The sequence below is a fragment of the Lacerta agilis genome, chromosome Z (genome assembly GCF_009819535.1).
Source record: "Lacerta agilis isolate rLacAgi1 chromosome Z, rLacAgi1.pri, whole genome shotgun sequence".
NCBI classification, from domain to species: Eukaryota; Metazoa; Chordata; class Lepidosauria; order Squamata; family Lacertidae; genus Lacerta; species Lacerta agilis.
Window position 1 is genome coordinate 2,816,540 of NC_046331.1, and position 26,259 is coordinate 2,842,798.

General features: G+C 46.5%; 1 protein-coding gene across 3 annotated transcripts in view; it reads left to right on the top strand.

Moving 5' to 3' along the window:
* The first annotated feature begins 2,973 nt into the window (after positions 1-2,973).
* FPGS (folylpolyglutamate synthase) overlaps positions 2,974-26,259 on the top strand; it is a 41,274-nt gene continuing 17,988 nt past the window's right edge. Inside the window, exons 1-5 of one of the 3 annotated variants that reach the window (XM_033137436.1) lie at positions 2,974-3,064; positions 16,067-16,195; positions 16,393-16,446; positions 25,036-25,100; positions 25,686-25,800. In XM_033137436.1, the coding sequence (XP_032993327.1) occupies positions 3,002-3,064; positions 16,067-16,195; positions 16,393-16,446; positions 25,036-25,100; positions 25,686-25,800 (426 nt within the window). In that variant the 5' untranslated portion in view covers positions 2,974-3,001. Of the gene's footprint in view, positions 3,065-5,147; positions 5,217-15,369; positions 15,543-16,066; positions 16,196-16,392; positions 16,447-25,035; positions 25,101-25,685; positions 25,801-26,259 lie in introns of those variants that run through there. The other 2 variants (XM_033137437.1, XM_033137435.1) reach the window with 2 other exon arrangements.

Sequence of the window (26,259 nt, forward strand, 5' to 3'; positions counted from 1 at the left end):
GCCAAGAAGAGGGCATATTGGGAGGGGGCCTGCTGGGAAGGTATACACAGCTCCCCTCTGTATCACATCCAACCACCTGCCAGCCCTCAGATGATGGCTTTCAGCCAGTCAGATCCTACTCCACACAGCTCTAAGGGAATTACAACTAGAATACTTTAAAAGGAGTTAACCCACAGTATGGGTATACTGCTAGACTTTATTTGGTATTGTAAAATGTATATTAATTCTCAAAAAAATAATAATCTTTGGCCTGAAATTAGTTTAAAAGGGCATGAATTTCTGCCTTTGGTTTTTGGGTGGAGATGAAACTGCCAGATTACACTGCTGCACTAAAATATACTCGGAATCTGGTTTTATTCTATGTGGCAACAAATGCTTCCTCTCTATTGAACCCAGCCAGATGGGAGGGGTATAAATAAGAAAGATGTTGTTGTTAATGTATATCAAAATGAACCACCACCTGTAGACAAATGCTTCTCATTTGCTTATTTTCTCTGTGGCTTGTACTTCTCCCTGAAATGTCAAAACATAGATTGGATGAGAACATGAAACTAGCTACCAGGGTAGTTTCTTACACATCTCTGACAGAATAGTGCCTCAACATTTTACTCAAATCCCTGCTGTTGTCACTTCCAAAAAAAAAAAGAGAGAAGCAGCTGGGAATTGTGGCCACTTGATGGTCTAAATGGACTTTGGGTGGTAGGGTTTTAAAATGTGGGCAAGTCAGCCAAAGCCAATGGGAAGTTTCAGGATTTCAAATAGGTTTGCTTTGCAAGGTTGAGCAGGGTGGAGAGAAATGTGGGACAACGCTCACCTTGTGCAGGGGAGGAAGTAATATGCAACTTATATGTCACATGTATTTTTAATATGTAATAAAGTTTGTAATAAATAAATTAAAAATTAAAAAAGAGTGTTGGACAGAGACCTAGGGACCAGGGTTCAAATGCCTGTTGACCTTGTGCCAATCATTCATTCAGCCTAAGCTTTCTCATAGGGTTGTTGTGAAGATAAAATGGGGAGCAGGCAAACTATACTGCTTGAAAGAAAGGTGGCCCACAAATGTAAAACAGTTTTTTCCCCCTAGGGGGACGCTTACCCCTAAACATTCTGTGGATCTAGCATGGTGAATTGCCAGTTCCGTTGCTACCCCTGATGGCAGTTTCATTTCCTGTCAGTGTTTCCTGAGTCTTGGATGGAAGCGGGCGTTTAATGTGTGAAGTAGGAGTTGGAATCTAGCGCGGTGATTGGTCAGTTTTGTTGTTACCACATCCGATGGCTGCTTCCTTTCCTTTCCCGGTTATTTTTTTGAGTCAAAATAAGAGTACCCCTAAACATTTTTTTAAAAGAAAAAAAGCACTGTAATTAATAAAATAAATAGATCTGGAACATGCCTGTTTACTGGTGAGTATTGGTTCAGTCATGCTCACTTCTTGGCCATGCAATGTGAGGGATTCAGATATGCCTTAAAAAACCCTCAATAATTATATATGCTCTTATATTAAATGCTTGCTTTCAAGCTTTCTATTTTTATTAGGTATTTTGTAGTTTTATATCTTGATTTTATTCTGTGAACCTCCCCGAGACCCCTGGGTATAGGGCAGTATATAAATTCAATAATAAATAAATAGATTAAAATAGTTTTTAAATATATCTCAACCATTGAGTTCCAAAGGTTTTATGTCTGGGTCATATTGGTTAACAGTTTCCTGTAAGATGAAAAAGGGAAGTTGAACTAGACAGTTGCGGTTTTTAACTACAGCGTTTTGAAATAAAGGGTCATATATCTCTCACTCTTACACACATACACACACATATTCTCACTCAATCTTAATGGGTACTGTGAATTTTGCAGCAGGTTACAGCAGTGTTTGTCCTGGTGGAGAAACCTTGTTCCTGTGACCATGACTGTCCAATCTGAGCATCACATTCATTCATCATTTATAAATTGCTTACTATTTTTTTAAAAAAATCTCTTAAGTTGTGTACAGCTAAAAAAACATTTATGGTTCTATGATTATGACAAAAAGAAATCAAAACCAGTAAGATAGCTATAACACCCACACACACACACACACACACACACTGTATTGCTATGAACGAAAAAAACTAAAAAACGAAAGCATATGAAAGTGATTAAAATAAAAGTTGAGGGGAGTCAAACCTGTAAAACAGGGTCAAGCCTGAACAAAAAGGTTAGTTTTCTCAAGAAGTCTGAAGGGAATGATGGTTGCTACTTCACATCCAGCAGAAGGTGATGGTTTTCCACAGTACAGGAGAAACAGAAAAATGCCTGGTCAATGCTCTATGATACAGTATTTTGCCGGCTGCAGTGCCACAAGTAAAATTTCCCAGGAGGATCAAAGTGAACTTCCAGGTCTATACAGAGGGAGGTGGTCTTTCTGGTAACCTGGACCCCAGTTGTTCAGGTTTACGTGCATAAACAACAGGATCTCGAAACATGGTCCTGTGTGCAGTTCCCTCAGCACTGGTGTAATATGTACCTGTCCAGGTGATCCACTCAGCAACCTGGCTGTAGTTTTTGGCTTTTGTGACCTGGACAGTCACAACAGTCCTGTAAGGTAGGTCAGTGTTATTACTTAGTAGATGGGGGTGGGGCAGCTGAGAGAAGAGTGGCTTGCCTAGGTCTGCTCAGGAGACTTTGGCTGAGGTGAGATGATCTGAATGGCTTCTCCCAAAAGAGTCCTGGGAACTGCAGCTCACTAAGGGTGCTGGAGGTTGCGGGAGGGGTAGGCAGCAGCATGAGTTCTTTAAATCCATGGTGTGGATGTGACTGACAGTCTTTAAAAAGCACAGCTGAGTAGCATTGTAGTTGGGTATGACTCAAGCATATCCAAGTCATAGGCTAACCAACCAAACAAACAAACCCAGGGTGAGACTCTGTACCGAATGCAACCTCCAGTGACCTCTGTCTAGTTGTAGTTTAACCAGTTTTGGGGGCTGTTAGGCTGCCCAGCACGCGTTCTGCCACAGGGCAGAAGGAATGATCAGACCTTCCTTCTGGAGAGTCATAATGGAAAGAAGAAAGTTCAAAGAAACATACAAGGTAAATTTGCCTTCATCCTACCTAGGTGGAGGTCTGAACAATGTGAAATCTATTTTTAAAAAAGCTTCACCATTGTGAAATCTGCCCCTAGAGATTAAAACAACAACAACAGATTGTGGTCATAATAAATAGTTACTGGTAGGCTTTCTGACTAATGGCTCTTGCTCAGAGAGGTCTTCCTAATGCTTAGTCAGAATCTCCTTTCTTGCAATTTGAATCAGTTGGTTTGGGTCCTGTCCTCTGGAGCAGCAAGAAGCAGCTTGTTGTCTTCCATGTGACAGCTCTTCAGATATCTGGAGATGTTAGATAGCCTGTATCAGTGTAAATTGCAGAACCGGCTACCTCAGAAGGTGGAGTGGGGGGTAAAGCATAATTATTATTATTTCATTTTATAATGTATATAAAACAGAACAATTATAACAACAGGCAAAAATTAAAAGATGAAAAACAATCAAATAGGCATGTAGAATGAGTAGTTGCACATGAGATGGAAAAAAAAAAACAAAGCCCAAGAGAGGAATATCAACTTGTATCAGGTCATGAAATCAAGTTTCAGATTTGCCAGGCTTTTGTGATGAAGGTCGTATTGAAAGTGCTGGTTCCGGTGTATATGTCATAAAAGGTAAAGGTAAAGGACCCCTGACAGTTAAGTTCAGTTGCAAACGACTCTGAGGTTGCAGCGCTCATCTCGCTCTATAGGCCGAGGGAGCTGGAGTTTATCCACAGACAGTTTATCCGGGTCATGTGGCCAGCATGACTAAGCCGCTTCTGGCGAAACCAGAGCAGCGCACGGAAACGCCGTTTACCTTCCTGCCGGAGTGGAACCTATTTATCTACTTGCACTTTTTGGGGGTGCTTTCGAACTGCTAGGTTGGCAGGAGGTGGGAACAAGCAACGGGAGCTCACCCCATCAGGGGGAATCGAACCGCCGACCTTCTGATCGGCAAGCCCAAGAGGCTCAGTGGTTTAGACCACAGCGCCACTCAGAATGCCAAATCATCTAAAAAGTGTGTGGAGCTTCTAGTCCTTGTCAAAATCTCAAATTACGTCTGATTTTCTCCATTATAGCTATTTCCCAGAGTGAGCGGTACTAAGCATCCAGTGTAAGATTTTGGGCTATTTTCCACTGAGTTCCAACCACTCTTCATGCTGCCAAGATCATATATAAGACCAATTCTTTTGACAATATATCATCAAAAATATCTGGCAACATTAATTTTGGGCAGCAAACAATGGTTTAATTTCTGTCAAAATTAAACCCCAAAAATCTCACACCAACCGACATTCCTGTAAATGATAATATGTACCAATATTATCACCCTCCAAGAATTAGGTGATATAAAACATTTTTGACATTTGCAAAGGGGTATAATACCATCCGTGTAATGATTTTAATGAGTTTTCTCTAAGGATTTTAAGGGTTGCGATTCCCAAATTTTAATTCGGTCCCTGGGAATAGTTTGTGTGCCAATATCCAGCCCCCATATCTTTTTAAGGAGTTCCATAATTATACTGAGGGCCTACAATTTGAAAACCAATCCCTTCTTTCCCCCAACCCCCTTCTTGCTTAAATAAATTTTCAAATTGTGTTACGGGTCTCAGATCTTGCGTTTCCACGTGGTTCTTTTACAACGAAACTGCGGATTTGATTGAAACAAAATCCAGTTTGTGTTAATCTGATCTTTTCGCGGAGTGACAGCCCTGCGCCCGTGCGCGCACCGCTCTGCAACTTCCTACCTCTACGCCTGGTTTGATCTAAAGCGGGGGGGGGGGGGCGGGTAAAGAAAGGGAATCGCCACTCCCAAAGATGGCTGGGTTGGTTTCACTGGTTGCTTCTGCGCAATACTGACTGGGCGCCTCTCCCACCCGCAAAGATGGCCGCTGCGGCTTCAGGGCCGCTTCCGCGCCTGCGCGCTGCCGGGACGGTTTCGCGGCGTGGTGCGGCCGCGGCTTACGATCCGCTTGGGGAAGTTGAGCGGGGGGCGGGGAGGCGCCTGCGATGGGCTCGCGCCGGGTCCGCGCTCTGCACCTGGCCTTCCTCCAGCAGCGGGTGCTGGTGCCGCCGCCCCCGCCTCGCGAGCAGGCTCCCCGTCTGGGCTCCCGGAGGTGGCTCAGCGCCCGCCCGGCCCACGCGCCTAGGATGGAGTACCAGGTGAGGCACCCTCGGGGCGCCGGAGAACCCCCCCCCCCTTTTGCAAGCCCGGCCCGGGTTGCGTCAGCCGGCGGGCAGGCGGGGGTCCTCTTCTCACTCTCGCACCTGCTGCTGCTGCTGCTGCAACTATTTGGTCGGTGGGCTGGTTTCGTGAAGGGGGAGTGCTGCAAGCGACCCCCCAAAGGAACGGTAGCCTCGGAGAAAGGCAGTAAAACACACACACACACACACACACACACACACATGCAATTCCCCGACTCCGCTTTTGAAACATGCGAAAGTTAAAAAAAAACATTAAACAAGCCAACGAAAAGACCAGTTTTAAATTTGCACCAGCATTTCTAAGCGTCCGGGCAGGCTTGAGTAAGCAGGAATGCTTTTTTTGCACGCGCCAAAAAGATCGCGGCGTGGACGCCTGCTTGATCTGCTTCCCTGCTTTGCTTTGTTTTATACAGTATTTCGTTTCGTTTCATTGGTGTGCGCGCGGTTAGTGATTTCTAATGTTGGCAACCGAATTTTAATTCGATTTCTTTCCGTTGCATTAGCTTTCTAGGCTGCAGTCCTGTTTTGTTTTGTTTTATTGGTGTGTTCATGTGAGGAGGGGGGGGGGAATTCGTGAATTCTAGTGCTGGATATTAATTTTTTTACGTTAGTTTTATAGGCTGTCGCCCTACCTTACTTTTATTTTTCAAGTTCAGCCCTGGCGACTTGCAGACGCCAAGAATGAATTGCCTTCCAAGCAGAATGTATTGCATGGGGGGGACGGGGGACGGGACCCGACTTTATACTGTACTTTCTTGTGCAGTGGTAGATTCCGAGCCAGAAAGTGAAGGAACAAAACTATAGTAGTGAATCTACTACTGTATTATTATTATTATTATTATTATTATTATGATGATGATGAAACAGGTAGTTGTATTAGTTTTTCCACAGATAAAACAGTAACCGCAAACAAAAGAAAGCAAAATTGGAGCACACGTTTGTGAGTTAGAGGCAAATCACTTTTAAAAACGAGAGGGAGATATTGCCAGGTGATCGGAAGACCTGGCTCTCTTGAGGCATGTGCTTCCACATGTTTTTGGACTCCAAATCCCACAATCCTTTGCTGCTGGCTTTTCTGGCAGGGCGTGAAGGAAGTTTGAGTCCTGCAGCGCCAGGAGGGTTGCACGTTCCCTGTTCTTAAGACCTCAGCAACAGGTGTCTGTGGTCCGCTTTTTTTTTTAGGGGGCAATTTTAGGGACTGAACTTGGGGAGGGGGCTTTTGTATGCAAAATGGTGTGCTGCTTTGTTGATCTGGCTGGCCCCACAACTCAGCCTTCGCCGACTGGTGCCCTCCAGATGTTTTGAACTGTTTCCATCAGCCCCTAGCAAGCACATTTTGGACTCAGGTGGCAGTAGTAGTGCTCTAAGGAAGCATCCCTGTTCTCAGTGGTCAATTTTGTTGTGATTTTATGCTTCCCACCCCACAATTGGCCCCATAGGGTTCCCCACACACACCCCCCCGCCCCGTAGCCACTTGTTTCAGGTTAACACATAGCTGTCAACCCTCCCTGCTGTTTCCCACTGCTATAATAAGGGAATTTCCCACAAAAAAGGGAAAGGTTTACAGCTATGGGTTAAACATTCAATGCCTTTTTGTGTGTGTGTCCGTCCATCCGTTTTAAACCCTGTATCCCAAAGGGCAGCCAGTCTGGTGTCCCCAATATGTTGTTAAACCACAGCTTCCATCATTCCTGACCTTTGCCCAAGTTCATCAATATCTGGACAGCCACTGATTAGCCACCCTTGTGTCAGTCGGATTTTTCAGGTATTGTCCACAGGGCTGGTCAATATTTGGTTTTCCACATCGCGATAAATCACTACCTAAACATTGCGATATACCAAGGATGGAGAGCAAACATGGTGATGTTCTGGCAGCCGCTACTACTGCTACTAAAGCACATACATTTTACTTTAATCATAGTGAGTACAGATAATCTGGGAAAATATTGAGGGGGGGGGAATTAAATTTTATGCATACATGAAAATAAACTCAATGATATGCTTCAGCTAAACCATTAAAGATTTCTGGAGAATATTTTAATGTTCTATGCAGTTTTAAGGGCATTAGATGTTAATGTTAATTACAGACATATGATTAAAAAATTATTTTCAACTAATTTAAGTAATTTACACAAACCACAGCCCAACACCCCCCACATCTCACATACCCCTCCCCACCACACCCCCACTTTTTCTTCCAGAACAACCACCCCCACATCCTAAGCTTGGGTGGGTAGTTCTGGTGGGAGCAACTCAGCATCTAACTTAGGCAAACATTCACCATTTAACCAGGTTTGTGAAGCGGGAGCTGGCAGCAGATCTGTGGTTTTTAAAAAAATTGTTTTTAAGCCTAACCGGCTTCTCCGCTCCCTTCACAAAGTTGCCAGAAGCAGGGTGGGAAGGTAGAATGAGGGTGAAAGGGATTTCCTAATCGATTTGATCAGAGCAGCTCACAGCGGTGCCACAGACACATGTGCATGCATTCTCACACACAGAGAGAGAAGGGAGGAAAAGAGGGTTAAACAACATAACCTACCAGCCTGGTGCCCCTAGCCTAGCTCTAAAACAAAAAATCCTGGTGTCTGCTCTGAGGATAGTTCCCAGTCATTCTGCCTGCATTTGTGAGCGCCTGCTGTTGTGGTTTGCTGCCCCCTGCAGGAGGCAGGAGATAGCTCAGCCAGTTTGCGGGAATTGTGAGCAAAGCGACAATCAGCTTCACGGTTTCCCCCACATGATTAGCAATATATCTCCAGGTCGAATGTTATGAAACAGCTATCATGATGTGGATTTTTTTTTTAAATTGGGTTTTATAAACAAGAATAATGTTACACAAACAAGTACTGTATACCAAGTTTTCTCATGGCATTTGTATATCATAAAAATAGCATAATAAATGTGGGAAAGTATCTATACAACATACGTTTCATTATCAGTGGTCCATGTACAGGTTCTTGGTTCATGAATTGGTTTAAACCAGTGATGGCCAAACTTGGCCCTCCAGTTGTTTTGGGACTACAGTTCCCATCATCCCTGACCACTGGTCATGTTAGCTAGGGATGATGGGAGTTGTAGTCCCAAAACAGCTGGAGTGCCAAGTTTGGTCATCACTGGTTTAAACAATTAAGAAGAAAGAAAGAAAGAAAGAAAGAAAGAAAGAGGGGAGGGGAGGGGAGGGGGGACAGTGGTTATGCTTCTATTCTTTTACTTAGTGGGGGTTGTGTCAGCGTTACTTATATGGGTTCTCTTACTATTCACTTGTTGCATTCCCTTGGTGGTGAGAGAGGGTGGACTTAAAACAATATATTGAAAAATTGTCCAGGCCTAATTGTCTACCTGTGTGTCCCTGATTCTGTCATGTGCTGTCACCCTGTGGCCAATGGCGTCTCCAGGGTATTCTGTATCCTTCTGCACCTTATGATAAGTATGCTTGATGGGTTGCTTCCATTCGTACAGTATCCCTCTTTTTTCTTCAAGGAGCTCATGGTATCCCTCTCCTCATTTAAACCTGACAACAGCCCTGCGAGGTAGGCTAGGCTGAGAGAGAGAGTGAATGGTCTGCATGGCTGAGCAGGATTTGAACCCTGGTCTCCCAGGTCCTAGTCCAACACTCCAACCACTATACCATCACTGGCTCTCTCTTTAAAATGGGCAGCCGACACAGCGCCCTCCAGAGGCAGCTTGACTGCAACTCCCACAATCCCTGGCCTTTGCCCATGCTAGATGGGGCTGAATAACGCTCAAGCAGGAAGTGTGGAGGTCATTGCTGGAGCCCCGTAAAATTAGTGGGGAAAGTCCCTTTTCCCTTCTCAATTTTTCCTGGGGGTAATTTTGACTTCGTCAGCGGAGTTTTGGTAGTCAGGGGGGACCCAGGTGATTTTGGTGTATCCTTTGCATTTTATTTATACCTGGCAAAGTGTTCTGTAGATCTTGTGTTTTGCTCTATTTTGCAACAGACACAGCAAAGAGCTCACTTTCCTATCAGAGCTCAGCAGCACGTTATCCTCTCAAGTGGAGCAGAGGACCATAGGAAGCTGCCTTAGAACAGGTCCAGACTGCCATCCTACTAGCTCTGTGTGGTCCAGCCTTTTTGTCAGCTGGCTTCATAGATGTTGCTGGATAACACCCCCCATCATCCCTGACCATTGAGCATGCTGAGTGAGGATGATGGGAATAGTACTGTAGTTCAAAACACCGGAGGGTGCCAGGTTATTGAAGGCTGATAGCTGCCAGCCAAGACTCAACATGGTACATGTTGCTAAAACTTTAGTTTCCCTGTTTGGATGTTCTGTCTTTTCATATAATTTCACTGCTGCTCCAGTATAATCCTATTTTTTCTGTCTTTGGCCCTATTGTTGCTTTGGCTTATTGTACCATAGACTTTGTTTTATATACTGTATATATTTGATATATATCATTATCCGCCACACTCTTGTTTGTTTACAGAGGTGTTTCGCCTCCTATAGTTGCTACTGTTATTACAATGAATAAGAGAGACTAGCTAGCTAATTTTTACTGAGAGTAGAGCATTGAAATTAATGGACAACTCAGATCCATTAATTTCAATGGCTCTACTTTCAATAGGGCTATGGATACAAACCAATATAAATCTCGCCGCAGATAGAAACTACACACATCAGTAAGAGAGCATCTAGCCTGGCCCATTCTATGCTGATATTTATTTTAATTTCCTACATTTATATCTTACCTTTCCTGCCTGCTTCTGGGAAACTATTTCCTGCTTCTTTTTAACACAGATGAGTATTTTTCCAAATGTGCATCCTTAAGCGGTGCACTGTCCAGCCCTGCATGTGAATTGGGTGGGGTGGAGGAGAAGCGGGAAAGTGATGAATGTGGCCAGAACTAGAAGTAAAAGTGGTTTTAACACATTGCCTGCTCCTGGCTTGTTGCCACCTGAGACATCTTTATCAGCTTGCCTTTATAAGCATGTCACTCCCTGCTGCGATGTTCATGGTAACTCCGAAATCCCTGGTTGAGAGAATGAGTGATATTGGCCCTACTCAATAGGTATGACAAACTAGGGTATAGGGAAGTGGGTGGTGCTGTGGTCTAAACCACTGAGCTTCTTGGGCTTGCTGATCAGAAGGTCAGCGGTTTGAATCCCCACGACGGAATGAGCTCCTGTTGCTCAGTCCCAGCTCCTGCTACCTAGCAGTTCGAAAGCACGCCAAAAAGTGAAAGTAGATAAATAGGTACCGCTCCTGTTTCGCCAGAAGCGGCTTAGTCATGCTGGCCACATGACCCGGAAAAACTGTGGACAAACGGTGGCTCCCTCGGCCTGTAAAGTCCGCGACTGGACTTAACTCTCAGGTGTCCCTTTACCTTTTAAACTAGGATATATCAATTTCAGTGTGTCTGCTGTCAAGAAAACTTAGTTGAGTGAAATGTAATGTTTTTAATTGTTTTTAGAAGTCTTAAAAAAGTCTTTAGAATTATTATTGATCTGGTTGCCACCTGGGGCTGCTTCTGAAGGAGCACGGTATAAATTGAATAAATAATAATAAATACATGATGTGTGCTTGGGGCCTGAGATCTTTGTACCCATTTTACATAGCTGGCTGCAGTGCCTGATAAATTTCAAGTTTTACATAATTGTGTTGTTTTTCTTGTAAAGGACACGGGTGGTGGAGGAACAGACTTTAACAGAGCCATTGTCAGTCTGATATGATCTTGTGTACATTAAACATCGTCATATAAGCTAAGTAAGAAAGAATAAGGTAGATAGATTGTTTAGTTCGATGGTTCGTTTTTAGTTGCATCCTCACCTCTGCCTCAGTGCAAATGTACGGTAAATCAGTGTGTGTTATTCTGTGGGGCCTCTTAAACTTGACACAGCAGCACCCTGGCCCTCAGCATGCCCTCATCTGGCCAAAGGACTGCCTGCCTGAGGTGAAACTCAAAACCCAACGTTCACAGTACTGAATCTATCTGTTTCTTTATTAGGCCACGCCAGCTGATCATAACCTATAATTTGGTGGTGGGAGGAGAGATAAGAAGGAAAACAAGAGAACACTACACCAGTGGCATGTTGTGAAGGAGCGGTTGGCTGCTGCTTGGTTGTGTGGGGCGTGCGGGGGGAGTAATAGCTTCCCCCCAGAATGCAGGAAGTCACCTTATCCTGAGTCAGACCACTGGTCTGCCTAGCCTGGTGACTGGCAATAGCTCTCTGGAGTTTCAGGCAGGGACCCACCGGTGCCTTCTGCTTGCAAGCAGTTGCTCCACCACTGAGCTATGACCCTTCACTTAAAGAGAAAATAAAATTCCAGCCCTCCTGCTTCTGTATGGGTTGAAGCTGCCATATGCAAAGCCAGGGCATTTGTTCCATCTAGCTCAGTATAGTCTACACCAGACGTCTTTAAACTAAGGCCCGCGGGCTGGATATGGCCCGAGGGACTCAGTTATCCGGCGCATGGCAGCCCCCGCATTCCGCTGCCGTTGCCCGCTCTTACCGGCGCGGTGCGGCTGCCCACTTCCGGGTCGGTGGAGCACCACAAATAGCTTGTGTGCATGCGCAAGCGTCATTTCCGGTGTACATCCGGGTCGGAGGAAGCCCGTGCGCATGTGCACAAGCTATTTCCGGTGCTCCGCCGACCCGGAAGTGCACCAGAAATAGCGTATCGGCGCGCGCTCCCTCATCCTCCGGCCCGCCGCTCGATCGGTGCCGGAGGAACCGGCCCGAGGCCTGGTAAGTTTGCCGACCCCTGGTCTTCACCATGGGTAGGCAAACTAAGGCCCGGGGGCTGGATGCGGCCCAATCGCCTTCTAAATCCAGCCCGCGGACAGTAGAATGTGTCCTTTTATTTAAAATGCATCTCTGGGTTATTAGTGGGGCATAGGAATTTGTTCTCCCCCCCCCCCAAATATAGTCCGGCCCACCACATGGTCTGAGGGACAGTGGACCGGCCCCCTGCTGAAAAAGTTTGCTGGCTCCTGGTCTGCACTGACTAGCAGCAGCTCTCCAGAGTTTAAGGCAAGGGATTTCCACAGCCTTCCTCGAGAATCCAGTAACTGGACATGGGACCTTTTGCCTGCAATGCCTTTCTACTGAGCGCACAGTCCTACCACTTTCCAGTGCAGCGCAGGAATAGCCTGTTCTCCCCCCTTGCCTCGTGAGCTCAGCGTGCGTACAGTAGGTCCCACATCCCTGTGCCAGCAAGTACAGTATCCCACTTACAAGGCAATTGAGGAAGTTGCTTATTATAGCAGTGGACGGCCCCGTTACCCAGCAGCTTGTAGAAGAGATATGCAGCCTGTTTCTGAATATGCTTCTAGCCCTGTTCACTTAAATTGCTTTTCTGAAGGAAGAAGGTAAGGAGCTTGTTTCCCTCCAAGGTAAAAAGGTAAAGGCAAAGGACCCGTGGATGGTTAAGTCCAGTCAAAGGCGATGGTGGGGTTTCGGCCCTCATCTCGCGGAGCAACTGCCTAACATTGCCCCCAGCTCCCAGCCCCCACCACACAGTCCAGAAGGATGTCATGGTCGATGGTATCGAAGTCTTCTGAGAGATCCAGCAGAACGAAGAAACAGCTTTCACCCTTGTCCCTAGCCTGCTGGAGATCATCGACCAGCGCGACAAAGGCAGTCTTATCTGGGTCAAGCTTCAGTTTGTTGGCTCTCATCCAGTCCATTACCATTTAACTTTTAAGATGGCAAATTTAGGATGATCTTGGCATTCATGTGGGAGGAGGCAGTTCTCTGGGTATCCTGGGGAAACTGACTTCCCAGCTGTTGTCAGACTACAACTCCCAGCATCTTAAGCAATGCTGGCTGGGGCTGATGGGATTTGGAGTTGGGGCTGATTTTCTGCCCCTGGCGTACATCATTTTGACAGAAAGGGAAGCTGTACTGTAAACATTTTAAGTCATTTTCAGGCTAATTAAAAGGACAGAATGAATGCTGAGCTTTCCTTCTGGTCCACCTGGGGGCAGTTATTCAACACCACCTTCTTCATGGAGTTTGTTCACCATAATTTCTGAATCCCACTACAAATCTCAGCATCAGGCAAGCAATTCCCAATCAGGTTCTTGGCCCCAAGTATAATAATAGTGCTGACCTACCCATACAGAGAATTAACATGGAAAAGACCGTGAAGCACTTTTGAAGACTTTGGGAGTGGTCTAAACAACTGAGCCTAGGGCTTGCCGATCAGAAGGTCAGCGGTTCAAATCCCCGCAACAGGGTGAACTGCCGTTGCTCGGTCCCTGCTCCTGCTAACCTAGCAGTTCGAAAGCACGTCAAAAGTGCAAGTAGATAAATAGGTACCGCTCCGGCGGGAAGGTATACGGTGTTTCTGTGCGCTGCTCTGGTTTCGCCAGAAGTGGCTTAGTCATGCTGGCCACATGACCCGGAAGCTGTCTGCGGACAAACACCAGCTCCCTCAGCCTATAGAGCAAGATGAGAGCCAAAACTCCAGAGTCGTCCGTGACTGGACCTAACAGTCAGGGGTACCTTTACCTTTACCTTCCAATGATAATCTTTACAAAAGCCCTGTAAGGTAATGTTTATTAAATGTTCAGCCTGTTAACTGATTGCCATGTAAAGAGTCTCCAAGCAACTTGCAAAACTTAAAAAAGCATAAAGCATAGCATAAAAGTATGTGTGGGGTTTTTGGGGGGGATCCATATATTACAATAAAAAGCATACAAAAATCTGCAATTCGTGCCCTGTAAAACAGAAGAAAAACTTGGGTAGCAAAACAGCTTAGGACCCGTTTACTCATGAGATTTCCTTACCCTACCTGTGCCCACTCGCTTTGTTCAGTGGAATTGGCGCTGCTACAAGTGCCAGATACCGGTTATGCCCATCTTTCAATCGCTTCGTGTGGCAATGCCAGCGCTATGGAACTCCCGGCCTGTTGAATTCAAGCAGGATCCTTCACCATACTCATTTTCGTGCTTGCCAAGCCTACCCGGATGCTTAGAAAGTAGAAGTAATTTTAATCTGTTTTAGTATTCCCAGGTAGGTCCCAGGTAGGACCTTAAGGTCCTCAAATAATAACTTTTTGGAGGTCCCGAGCCACAAGGATGCTAGGTTGGCTTCAACTAGGGCCAGGGCCTTCTCAGTACTGGCCCCGACTTGGTGGAACGGTCTGTCACAAGAGACCAGGGCCCTGTGGGATTTGGCATCATTCCGCAGGGCCTGCAAGACGGAGCTGTTCCACCTGGCCTTTGGGTTGGGCTCAGTCTGACCCTGATGTTTCATTCTTTTGCTGTGATTGGTGGGCTACTTAAAAATGAGGCTGCAGTCTAGATTAAATTTTAAATTGTATTTTAATCTGTATTTTAATGAATTGTTTTATGTTTTTGTTGTGATTTTATTGGTGTTAGCCGCCCTGAGCCCGGTTTGGCGGGGAAGGGCTGGGTATAATTAAAATTTTATTATTATTTATTGTTATTATTTTAACTTCTGTATACTTTTTAAGGTTTGGCTGTGGTTTTTCCTTGATTTTACTTTTTTTGTAAATGGCTTTGAGGGTTTTTTTGTTTTTTTTTACAACCAAGTGGTGTATAAATCTTATGAAATAAATAACGTAATAAATTAAACACATCCTGCAAAAATCCTCATAACTCTTCCAAAGTGCCTTGGAGGGAAGATAAAAGTTTTGTCTTCGGTCAGGGACTCCTCTCTGATGCTTCTCTTGAATCCCTCTTCCTCCTTCCAGTCACAAGATTACTTAGCTGCCTTTTTAAATGTGCCCTCATTTTGAGCACATCAGCCGCTTTGCTAATAGTCTCTGGGTTAATAACTTTTTGCTGAGACCCCAGCTCCTGGCTCTTCGAGTGCTCTGTGGCCGGAGTTCATTGATGGCCATGTTGACAATGTGCCAGCTTCCTGCACGAGGAGCCTGTGCTTTCTTTGTTTCTGGGTTTGTTTTTTTATGTGCTTTCCGTTAACTGGTACTTTACGCCCCATGACATGTGATTGAGCTGTTGAGGGAGAGGCACATGTGTCATAAGCTAGAGGAAGGTCATTATCTTGTTTGTTGGGGGGGGGGGTAAACACTGGCCACGTGCATGGAACTACTGGTGCGTTCAGAGGAGCAAGGAAGGCAGATTCCTCTCTCAAGAGGGATAGGGTGCGGATTCTCCAGCGGACCTGCCGCCACCTCGTCCTGCCTGTGGCAGAATTCGGATATGAAAAGGCAGAGGACCAGCTGGAAAGCAGGCGTTAAGAAAAGAGGTTCCTGTCCCCCTGCCCCCTGCTTTCTTGCAGCCACTGGAGTGCGCAGTGAGAATCTGGAACCGTGGACAGGGGCATCACAATTCCAGGTTTATTTTTGGAGTGGGGCAGAGAGGAGTTTGTTAGCATTGACCCGGAGTGGTTGATTTCTTGTTTTCCATAACGGAAGGCTGAAAAACAGGTCTTGCAATCAGGCACTAGCCTGGTTGCAATAGCCAACAAGGAATTGTGTGCAGGCGAGTGAGTGGGTTGGTGGGGTGCTCTGATTCCCTTCCATGCCCAGCATAGAAAGCTGGTGGGCTGTAGCTCAGTGGATAGGGCATGTGCTTTGCTTGTACTAGGTCCCAAGTTCTGTCCTTGGGGTCATTAGGTAGGGCTGGGAACACCCTAGAGAGCATCTGCCAGGCAGTGTAGACAACTCGTAAGGTAAATGAACCCTGTGGTCTCTGTTCAAGCGAGTTCCCTCTGTTCCCATGGAAGAAGGAGTAGTGCTTCCTCTTCCTCCTCAGCCAGCCAGTCAACTGTCTTTGCAGGCTAGTAACTGCTGTGTGGTTGTTTGCAAGGCTGACCAAAATGGAGAAAGCAATTAACCACTGCCTTGCATGCCTTCTAGGATGCCATTCGGACTCTGAATACGCTCCAGACGAACGCCAGCTACTTGGAACAAGTGAAACGGGAGCGAGGAGACCCCCAGGCACAGCTGGAAGCCATGAAAGGTTTTTTGGAACGAAGCGGATTGAAGGTGAGGAGGTTGGGAAGCTTGTGTGTGGCCCCTGGCTGTGATGCAATGCAGTCTTGATTTTTCAGGGGTTACAGATGGGGGGGGGGGGAGGGAGGGCTGTCTATTAGCAGCCATTGCCGACTGCACTAATGAGATGGGGCGGGGGGCAAATACCTGAACAGCTAAACTGAAAGGTTCATTCACTTTTTCTCCGGCAGGTCGAAGACCTGGATCAACTGAACATCATTCACGTCACTGGGACGAAGGGCAAGGTGAAATGGGCTGCAGGGGGGATAGCAGTACCTGGAATAGCTCCAAAGGCCTTGGCACACAGGGGAAATGTGGGGCAGTTTGCTGTGGGGAACTGAGAGTGCTCAGTTTCAGAGTGTTTGAATGAAGTATGGCTTGGCGATGTATCAGTATTGTCCAGAACCAGTCTGAAGTCCACCTCGTGGTAATGGTTTCAAAATATTTGATGTGGTCACAATGCGTGCATGTGCTATGCGAAAATCACGATGTGGGGAAAATCGTGAGTTCGATCATTGCTCCTCTCCTCGTTCCTGCTGCCCCTCAACTCTCCTCTGCCTCCTGCAGCGAATCACAAGAGCAGGTGCTGGAGAAAGCAGCCTTCCTGGGAACTTTCCTCATGAGCTTCTTGTTTTAAGTGCAGGCGCCAGGCTGGTAGGTGGTTGAGGGAGACGCAGTCCGAGCCAGCTCCAAGCTTCTCGCTGGGAGTCCCTTTCCCCTTCCTTCCTTCCTTCCTTCCTTCCTTCCTTCCTTCCTTCCTCTTTCTTTGGCCTATCTCTGACACCCGAGCCATGCGGGGGTCCTCACAAGAGCAGGAAGGCCTTTCAGCCTTGCCTCCCCAGACCCCTCCCCCAAGTTGCTGCCCAGCCCCACCATTTGAACTGCTGCTGCCCTCAGCTGGGGCTCTCCTGGAAGCTGCTGCTAGAAAAATAAACTGGGTTATTTACTTCTGAGTTAAAGAAAATAGAAATAAACCTTGCCCTCTTGTTTAAGCTTCTTTAACAACAACAACAACAACAACAATTGTTGTTATTATAATAATAATATTTGTACCCCACTCATTTGAATGAGTTGTCCCAGCCCCTCTGGGTGGCTTCTGAGAAATATAAAAGCATAATCAAACATCAAACATTAAAAAGCTTCCCTATACAGGACCGCTTTCAAATGTCTTGACATATGACAGGAGGGCGTCCCGAGGGAGGGTGCCACTACCAAGAAGTCCCTCTGCCTGGTTCCCTGTAACCTCACTTCTCGCAGAGAAGGTTCTCAGAGCTGGATCCAGTGTCCAGGCTAAATGACAGGGGTGGAGACGCTCCTTCAAGTATACTGGGTTGAGGCCATTTAGGGCTTTACAGGTCAACACCAACACTTTGAATTGTGCTCAGAAACGTACTGGGATCCAGTGCAGATCCTCCAGAACCAGTGTTATATGGTTCCAGCGGCTGCTCCCAGTCATCAGTGTATCTGCCACATTCTGGATTAGTTATAGTTTCCAAGTCACCTTTAAAGTCAGCTCCACGTAGAACACGTTGCAGTAGTCCAAGCGGGAGATAACCAGAACATGTACCACTCTGGCAAGACAGTGCACAGGAACGTAGTGTTGCAGCTGGTTTACCAAATGGAACAAGTAGACAACTGCCCTGGATACAAAATTGACCTGCATCTCTATGGACAGTTGTGCATCTAAAATGACCCTCAGATTGTGCACCTGTTCCTTCAGAGGCACAGTGACCCCATTCAGGACCAGGGAATTTCCCGCACTGGCCCTCCTCCGTCCCCTAATATTTCTGTCTTGTCGGGATTCCACCTCAATATATTGACTGCCATCCATCGCCCAATTGTGTCCAGACACCCACACAGAACGTTCACCGCCTTCCCTGGTTCTGATTTATATGAGAGGTAGAGCTGGGTATCCTCATACTGATGAACACCCAGCCCCAACCCCCAGATTATCTCTGTCTACAGCTTCATATAGATACTAAGAAGCATGCAGGAGAGGACAGAGCCCTGAGGCACCCCACAAGTGAACGCCAAGGAGTCCGAACACTCACCCCCAACACCACTTTATGGACACAGCCCAAGAGGAAGGAGTGAAACCACTGCATAACAGTGCCGTCAGCTCCCAACCTGCCTAGATGGTCCAGAAGGATGCCATGGTCATTGGTATCAAAGCTGTTAAGAGATCCAGCAGAACCAGGAAACAGCTTTCACCTTTGTCCCTAGCCCACCAGAGATCATCGACCAGCATGACCAAGACGGTTTCCGTCCTGTGATGGGGCCTGAATCCCGAATGGAAGGGATCCAAATGGTCTGCATCCTCCAGACATACCTGGAGTTGTTCAGGGACCAGACACCCAATCATCTTGCCCAGGAATGAAAGATATGAGACTGGACTATAATCGGCTACAAACCACCTGAAAGAGTCTCCTAGTACTGTTTTCTGCAGATGCAATAGAGGTGGTGAAGAAGGTCCTCACTATTGCCACTTGGTAGGCTAGATGTTGAGCTCTAACCTATGTTTGGTCCGATTTGGAATGAGTTTTTCGCCATTGTCTCTCTAGCCATCTCAACGATTGTTTCATTGCCTTCAGCTCTGGGGAAAACCACGGGGCCTTCCAGGCTCCATGCAATCGGAGGGCATTTCAGAACCAGACAGTTTGCATTCCAGTGTGCCACCAGGGAATCAACTGAAAGGCAATCAACTTTCTGGGAGCCATTTCGATCCATTAAGTAGTGGGGGGTGGACCATTTGAATTGGTCTTGCCTCTCTGCGTAGGGGAAGGGTCGAAGAGAAGTCCAGTTGCACCAGGAAGTTCTCTGACCATGGCACTTCTTTTGTTCCACTGGAACTTAGTGTCGGATCACCCACGTCCACAGAGGTAAAAACACCAGATCTAAGTCATGTCCATGGCTATGAGTCAAGCCAAACTTATTCAGGGATGTCCCAATGGAGGCTATGCTTTACACGAAGGCTCCTTGTAAGGTTATGTCAGCATGGATGTTAAAATCCCCCAGGACAACCAAACTAGGGTGTCTTCAGGAGAACATGTGTCATGATCCGAAGCAGCTCTGGCAGGGAATCTTTGGTATAGCGAGGAGGTAGGTCCACAATAGGAATGCTGTACAGTGGTACCTTGGGTTACAGAAGCTTCAGGTTACAGATGCTTCAGGTTACAGACTGTGCTAACCCAGAAATAGTACCTTGGGTTAAGAACTTTGCTTCAGGATGAGAACAGAAATTGCATGGTGGCAGCGCGGCGGCAGCAGGAGGCCCCTTTAGCTAAAGTGGCCCCATTAGCTTAACCTCGGGTTAAGAACAGTTTCAGGTTAAGAACGGACCTCTAGAACTAATTAACCTGAGGTACTGCTGCTATTGCCCAAGTTCTACAACATGCACTCAGAAAACTGGGTCTCTCTCCCTAATAGAACACCTGGCGATAACTAATAACTTCCTAAACATCATTGCAATCCCCCTTCCCGCTCACATGCCCTGGGATGCTGTGCATGAGAGAAATCTGGTAGACAAGCAGGAGCAAGAACATCTGCTGTGTCTAACCAAGTCTCTGTTATGCATGCCAGGTCAACTCCTCCATCCATGATCAAACTATGGATGGCAGTGGTCTTAGGAGTCTTTGACCTGGCATCGCACAGCAGCAGCAGCTTAAGGTCATGTGGGACTCCCTTGTTGACACCTGCATCCTTCTGGTCAGGACCAGACCTGGATGCAGTGACTAAACCTGCCTCCTTGGTAATGACATGGTCTGGACCTTGAGCAACTCCTTCTTCTGGCCCTGATCACTAAGATTGGGTGTCCCAATGCATCCCCCCTGTGGAAACTGCCCCAGACATTGTGTTGGCTAGGACCCACTCCTGGGACAGCCCTGTCCCTCTCCCATTAAATAACTTTTATAATTTAACTAACATAAATAACTAAGTTACAGGTAGGTAGCCATGTTGGTCTGTCATAGTCAAAACAAAATAAAAAATAAACAAATTCCTTCCAGTAGCACCTTGGAGACCAACTAAGTTTGTTCTTGATATGAGCTTTCGTGTGCATGCACACTTCTTCAGATACACTGAAACAGAAGTCAACAGACCCTTATATATGGTGAGAGAGTGGGGAGGGGTATTACTCAGAAGGGTGGTGGGAATGGGTGATTGGCTGATAGGTGTGGAAAACCTGTTGACGACTGTTAACGACTGCAATTGGTCTTACAGGAAAAAGCAAGGGGTAACTTCCTAAAAATCACTGCAACCCCTCTTCCCGCTCACATGCCCTGGGTTGCTGTGCATAAGAGAAACCTGGTAGACAAGCAGGAGCAAGAACATCTGCTATGTCTAACCAAGTCATTAGCCATCTCACCCCTTGCTTTTTCCTGTAAGACCAATTGCAGTCGTTAACAGTTGCCAACAGGTTTTCCACACCTATCAGCCAATCCCCCATTCCCACCACCCTTCTGAGTGATACCCCTCCCCACTCTCTCACTATATATAAGGGTCTGGTGTCTTCTGTTTCAGTGTATCTGAAGAAGTGTGCATGCACACGAAAGCTCATACCAAGAACAAACTTAGTTGGTCTCTAAAGTGCTACTGGAAGGATTTTTTTATTTTTTATTTTGTTATAAATAACTAAGCTAGAAATACAAATACAAACTTAACATATGAGCATTTCACAATTTCCCCCACCCCAAGAAATACACCCCCATTAAATCTCTACATTAAAATAATGGAAACAATTAAAAAACAGTTTAAAATATTTCACAGCCAATGGCTCCTTCCTCCCCTCTCCCCTTCTCTGTGTTTGTCTCTCCCTCGTATCTATTAGGGAACATTTTCTCACCTTACCTTTGACATCTATGCTACTAATTACTGGTACTCTTGCAGCTTTAATTTTTGAAAAAATGTGCTAATTTAAAAATCACCTATACTATAAAATAACAGTCGTAGCAATATGTTAAAGGGAAGTTAATTTTTGTAAGTTTTAGACCCCTGAGTAGTAGCAGTTGCCAGGAGATTACCCGGTCTGTCTCTACAGAGTTCCTCCTTATTTCAGACATCGTTCTGTATCGGTATATCGCAATGTTCAGCTGTTGATATATCACGATCCTGAAAACCAGACATCGCGCAGCCCTCGTGCAGCCCTTTTCATTGTATGTCCGATGCTCATTTCAGTCTGTCCATCTCCATGCTATTTCAAGTAGCAGAGCCTTCTCTGTTATCTAGGAGAGTACATACAAGCCCTGCTTTTCCTGTAGGTACTTAATGCTGTTTCCAGTCCACTATTCTTTTCTCATTTTTACATAGTGCTGTGCTATTTCAGCCACCGAAAAACCCTAACTGCACCTCTAGTGGTGGAGCCCCAGAATTGTACGAAAATGTACAATGGGACTACTGTGCTTTATTGTGGTTCTTCTAAAGATGGTTTCTGAGAAACAAAGTTGTCCTTCAGCTGTGGGCTTTTAGGGGCTTCTGTTTTGTTACCTCAGGAGAGCCATACCTTCTCTCACTTTATCCAAAACCTGTCTCTCATGTGGAAGGGGTTTGTGTGAACACAGAACAATCCTTACCCCCTGGACAGAAGCAGCAGGAGGGGAGGGGGTGCGCATGCATTTCATTCAGGAACCGTGGTTCTGCTATTTTGCTGCAAGTGTATTGTGTCTCCTAAGGACGGAGGGCTTTGTGACCCTGCTGGAGCGCTGCAGCTTCCTTCCCAGAGCCAGGTGCCTTGCTTAGCCGCAATGCAGGATTTGGAGCACTGGAAGTTTCTTTGCACAGGGTGATGACGCAAGGTGGTGCGAAATTAAGACTGTCCAGTTGGGGCGCCAAATATTGGCCTCTGCAGAGCGCCATTTTATGGAAAATTACAAAGTCCTGTCCATTTTGTCTGGCATTGAAAGGATGGCGCAAGGGCTCTGTGATGTTGCCAGAGTCCTGGCACCACCTTCCCAAAGCCGGAAGTAGTGCTGAGGTGCTGCAGAATTGAGAAAATCCACTTGGGGGCGCCAAATATTGGCCTCCACAGGGCGCCATTTTATGGAAGATTACAAAGTCCCTTCCATTTTGTTTGGCATTGGGAGGACGGCGCAAGGGCTCTGGGATGCTGTCAAAGCCCAGGCACTGCCTTCCTAAAGCCGAAAGTGGCGCTGAGGTGCACACCAGGCGCCTTGCTTAGCCACAGTATGGGATCTGGGATCTGTCAGTTATCCTGCACAGGGTGCCCAGCTGAGGTGGCCCTAGAGCCTCCTTCCCAGAGCCAGGCACCTTGCTCAGCTGATTAAGCAGTTTTCCTGCACAGCTCCAATCTGAGGTGCCGCAAAATTTAGAAGATGCATAACTGTGAGGATCCACTTGGGGGCACCAAATATTGGCCTCCACAGGACGCCATTTTATGTAGGATTGCAAAGTCCTCCATTTTGTCTGGCATTTGGAGGACGGTGCAAGGGCTCTGGGATGCTAACAGAGCCGTGGCACCACCTCCCTCAAGCCAGAAGTGGTGCTGAGGTTCACAAAATTGAGAAGATCCATAACTGAGAAGATCCATTTGGGGGCGCCAAATATTGGTCTTGCACTGGGTTTTGGGGAGGAGGGAAGGGTTTTAGGATCCTGGAGCCTCCTACCTGGAGCCAGGCGCCTTGCTTGCCGCAGTGCGGGAGATCTGCAATTTTCCTGCACAGGGCTCCAAGAAGATCCATAACCAAGAAGATCCATTCAAGGGCATCAAATATTGGCCTTGCACAGGGCACAATTTTTATTAAAGATTACCAAAGTCTCTTCATTTTGTATGGAATTGGGAGGGCAGTGCAAGGGCTCTGGGGTGCCTAGAAAGTGGCGGGAAGTGACTCTTGGACCCTGAGCCAGGCGCTTTGTTTAGGGAAGAGGAGATCAACACGGTGCTGAGGCAAGCTGGCACAAAACAGACGGTTCGGTTGGGGGCGCCAAATATTGGCCTGCACAGGGTACCATTTTATAGAAGATTACAAAGTCCTGTCCATTTTGTTTGGCATTGGGAGGACGGTGCAAGGGCTCTGAGATGCTGCCAGAGTCCTGGCACCACCTTCCCAAAGCCAGAAGTGGTGCTGAGGTGGTGCAAAATTGAGAAGATCCATAACTGTGAGGATCCACTTGGGGGCGCCAAATATTGGCCTCCACAGGGCGCCATTTTATGGAAGATTAGAAAGTCCCGTCCATTTTGTTTGGCATTTGGAGGACGGCGCAAGGGCTGTGGGATGCTGCCAGAGCCCTGGCACTGCCTCCCTCGAGCTGAAAGCGGTGCTGAGATGCCGCAAAATTGAGACGCATAACTGTGAGGATCCACTTGGAGGCACCAAATATGGGTCTCACAGGGTGCCATTTTATGGAAAATTACAAAATCCCTTTTGTCTGGTTTTGGGAGGGCGTCACAAGGGCTCTGGGATGCTGCCAGAGCCCTAGGCCGTCTTCACAAAGCCAGGCAGATTTGGCACTTTGGAACTTTTCCTGTACAGGGGTCGTACAGGAAATCCTTTATTAAAGATTATTTTGTCTGTGTCTCCCTCGTGTCTATGCCCCCCCTCCGTTATGTTTCCCATTTTCTTCTCCTTACGCTTGAGCTCTCCTCAGTTCTCCCCTAGCCCTTCTGCTTTCTCACACATTTGTTCCCGAACCCTGTGCTGCTTTATGTGCTTCCCCCGCTTCCCTTCTCTTCCCTCTCAACCACCCCCACTAGCGATGAAACTGGGTTGGGGGGAGTGTTTTTGTTTTTATTTTCCTGGTGTTTATGTTGTTGGTTCCCCCCTGAATAGCTTCTCTCCATATTACAAAGGAAGGCTTTTTTTAAAAAGCAGGTTACCTCCTTGCTATATAGTTTCATTCTTATTTCAGACATCGTGATATGTTGGTATATAACGATGTTTAGCTGGTTATATATCGCAATGTTGAAAACCAAACATCGCCCAGCCTTCGTCTGAAGAGCTTAGTCTGGCTTTTCTATGTGATTGGATGCAGACCTGGATTTTTTTCCAAAGCGTGTGTATACAAGGGGTAGCAAATGTGATACTACCGGATGCTGCTAAAATAAAACTCACATCAGCCCCAACCAGCATGTCTAACCATCAGCATCTGGAGGACTTTTAATCCAGATGCTGTTTTGTTTTAAGAAATGCCGCTCTTAAGCAAAACGTTCCAAACATTTTTAGTGCTTCTAGTTTTCCCAGTGTTGTGTTTTATGATTATGGTGACAAAAAGACAGGATATAATATTGTTGCTATGTGTTGTATTTCTTGTCGGCCCTTCACCAGAATCACATTATTATTATTATTATTATTATTATTATTATTATTATTATTATTATTATCAGGGCTACCCATTGTTTGGCCTTGGGCAAAATCTTTATCTCTCAGTTCTCCAACTGTAAAATGGGAATAATACCCTTTGTCAAAAGGAAGAGTTCATGAATGGAAAAGCACCAGATAAGTCCTAGAAAGGTGGGGTGGTTAGAAAACATCTAGATGGTGGTTGATTTACAGGCTTTAAACTGGCCAGATGGTTCACCGTTTTCTCCCTCCCCCACCCCCCACAGTGTAAGTTAATGAGCAATTCCAAATGAACCCCCATTTGAATGAGTAGCTATGTACATGTATTACTTGGGCTCCTGTGTCAAATCACCTGAGTTGTCTTGGGCAGCAATTTTGTCCAGATTCCCCTTGCCAGGCAGATGTGTCCCTGTGCGGATTTCTTTTTTTAACCGGCAGTGTGTGGGTAGAACTTGAGCCTGCCTTCCTGCTAGAAAAAGGGACACCCTCCCTTCTTGCCTTTGCCCACTTGGTAATTTCTTTCCCGCTTCTCCCCCACCTCAGGGTTCAGCATGTGCCTTCACAGAACGTATTCTTCGCAACTATGGCTTAAAGACTGGCTTCTACAGGTAGGTACTGCTGAGTTGAGGGCTGGGCTAGCTAGGCTAGGCCTCTCTTGGTTCACATTCCCACCATACATTAAAAGCGCTATGATACCAGTTTTAAACAGCCATTGCTTCCACCCCGCAGAAAAGAATGCAGGGAACTGTAATTTGCCAAGGGTGATGAGAGTTGTTAGGAGGTTTCTATTCCCCCTCAGAGCTGCAATTCCAATGACTCCCTGGGAAGAAGGGTTGATCATTAAACCACTGGGGGAATCGTAGTTTTGTTAAGGGAGCAGGTGGGACAGCATGTGAAGTGGCCGTGCTGCCACTTGCTGAGACTGGGATGGGATGGGTGGGGGAGCTTTTGGGGTGGCAGCAGATACAAATGTGCATGCTTTCACACCCGTTACCAACTTGTTACTGCTTTGCATCCTGGCGTGCGACAGCACTGCTGAAGTCAGGAGGGTGCCCCACCTCGTGCCTCAGCTACCCTTCACCAATGTTTGTAGGAGAGGCAATGCAGCTGTGATAATCTGGGCTCTACTTGGTGGATTAGCACAGAGTCTAGGGCTTAATCCTCTCTGTCTCTCTGTCTGTCTGTCTCCAAAGTTCTCCACATCTGGTTCAAGTACGCGAGAGGATCCGGATTAATGGGCAGCCCATCAGCAAGGAGCTGTTCAGCAAGTACTTCTGGCAAGTGTATAATCGGTTGGAGGAGAGCAAGGTGAGTGAAGCAGAACCTGTTGGCCACCAGTGTTGCAGTGTGAGGGGCTCCTGTTCACTGTCCCTGATGGTCAGCAATGGCCTTTCCCCAGAATCTTCCATTCCATTACCAGACGGCCAAGTCAGTTGTCATTCTCATTGGTTGGCCTGTTTTGGGGTGGTTTCAAGAGAGTGTTGGGGGTTTATTTTGGTACTGTTGCAAACCTTGGCGATTCCCCAGGTCTGCTCATCCACTTTGTCTTGTGCATGGATGGTGGTGTTTAGGCTACATCATCAGCGGCACTCACAGCATGAACATTAGAAATAGAAGCAATAATAAGGCAAAATGATTGTTTTCCATTAGTAGATTTCTGCCTAGAGTTGTGATTTTGTGGGTTCAGAGCTGTCAGTTTTGCCATTTTGTATATTTTAAAAAAAATATCTTGGTTTATTTGTTTAAAACATATCTCAGCCATTCCTC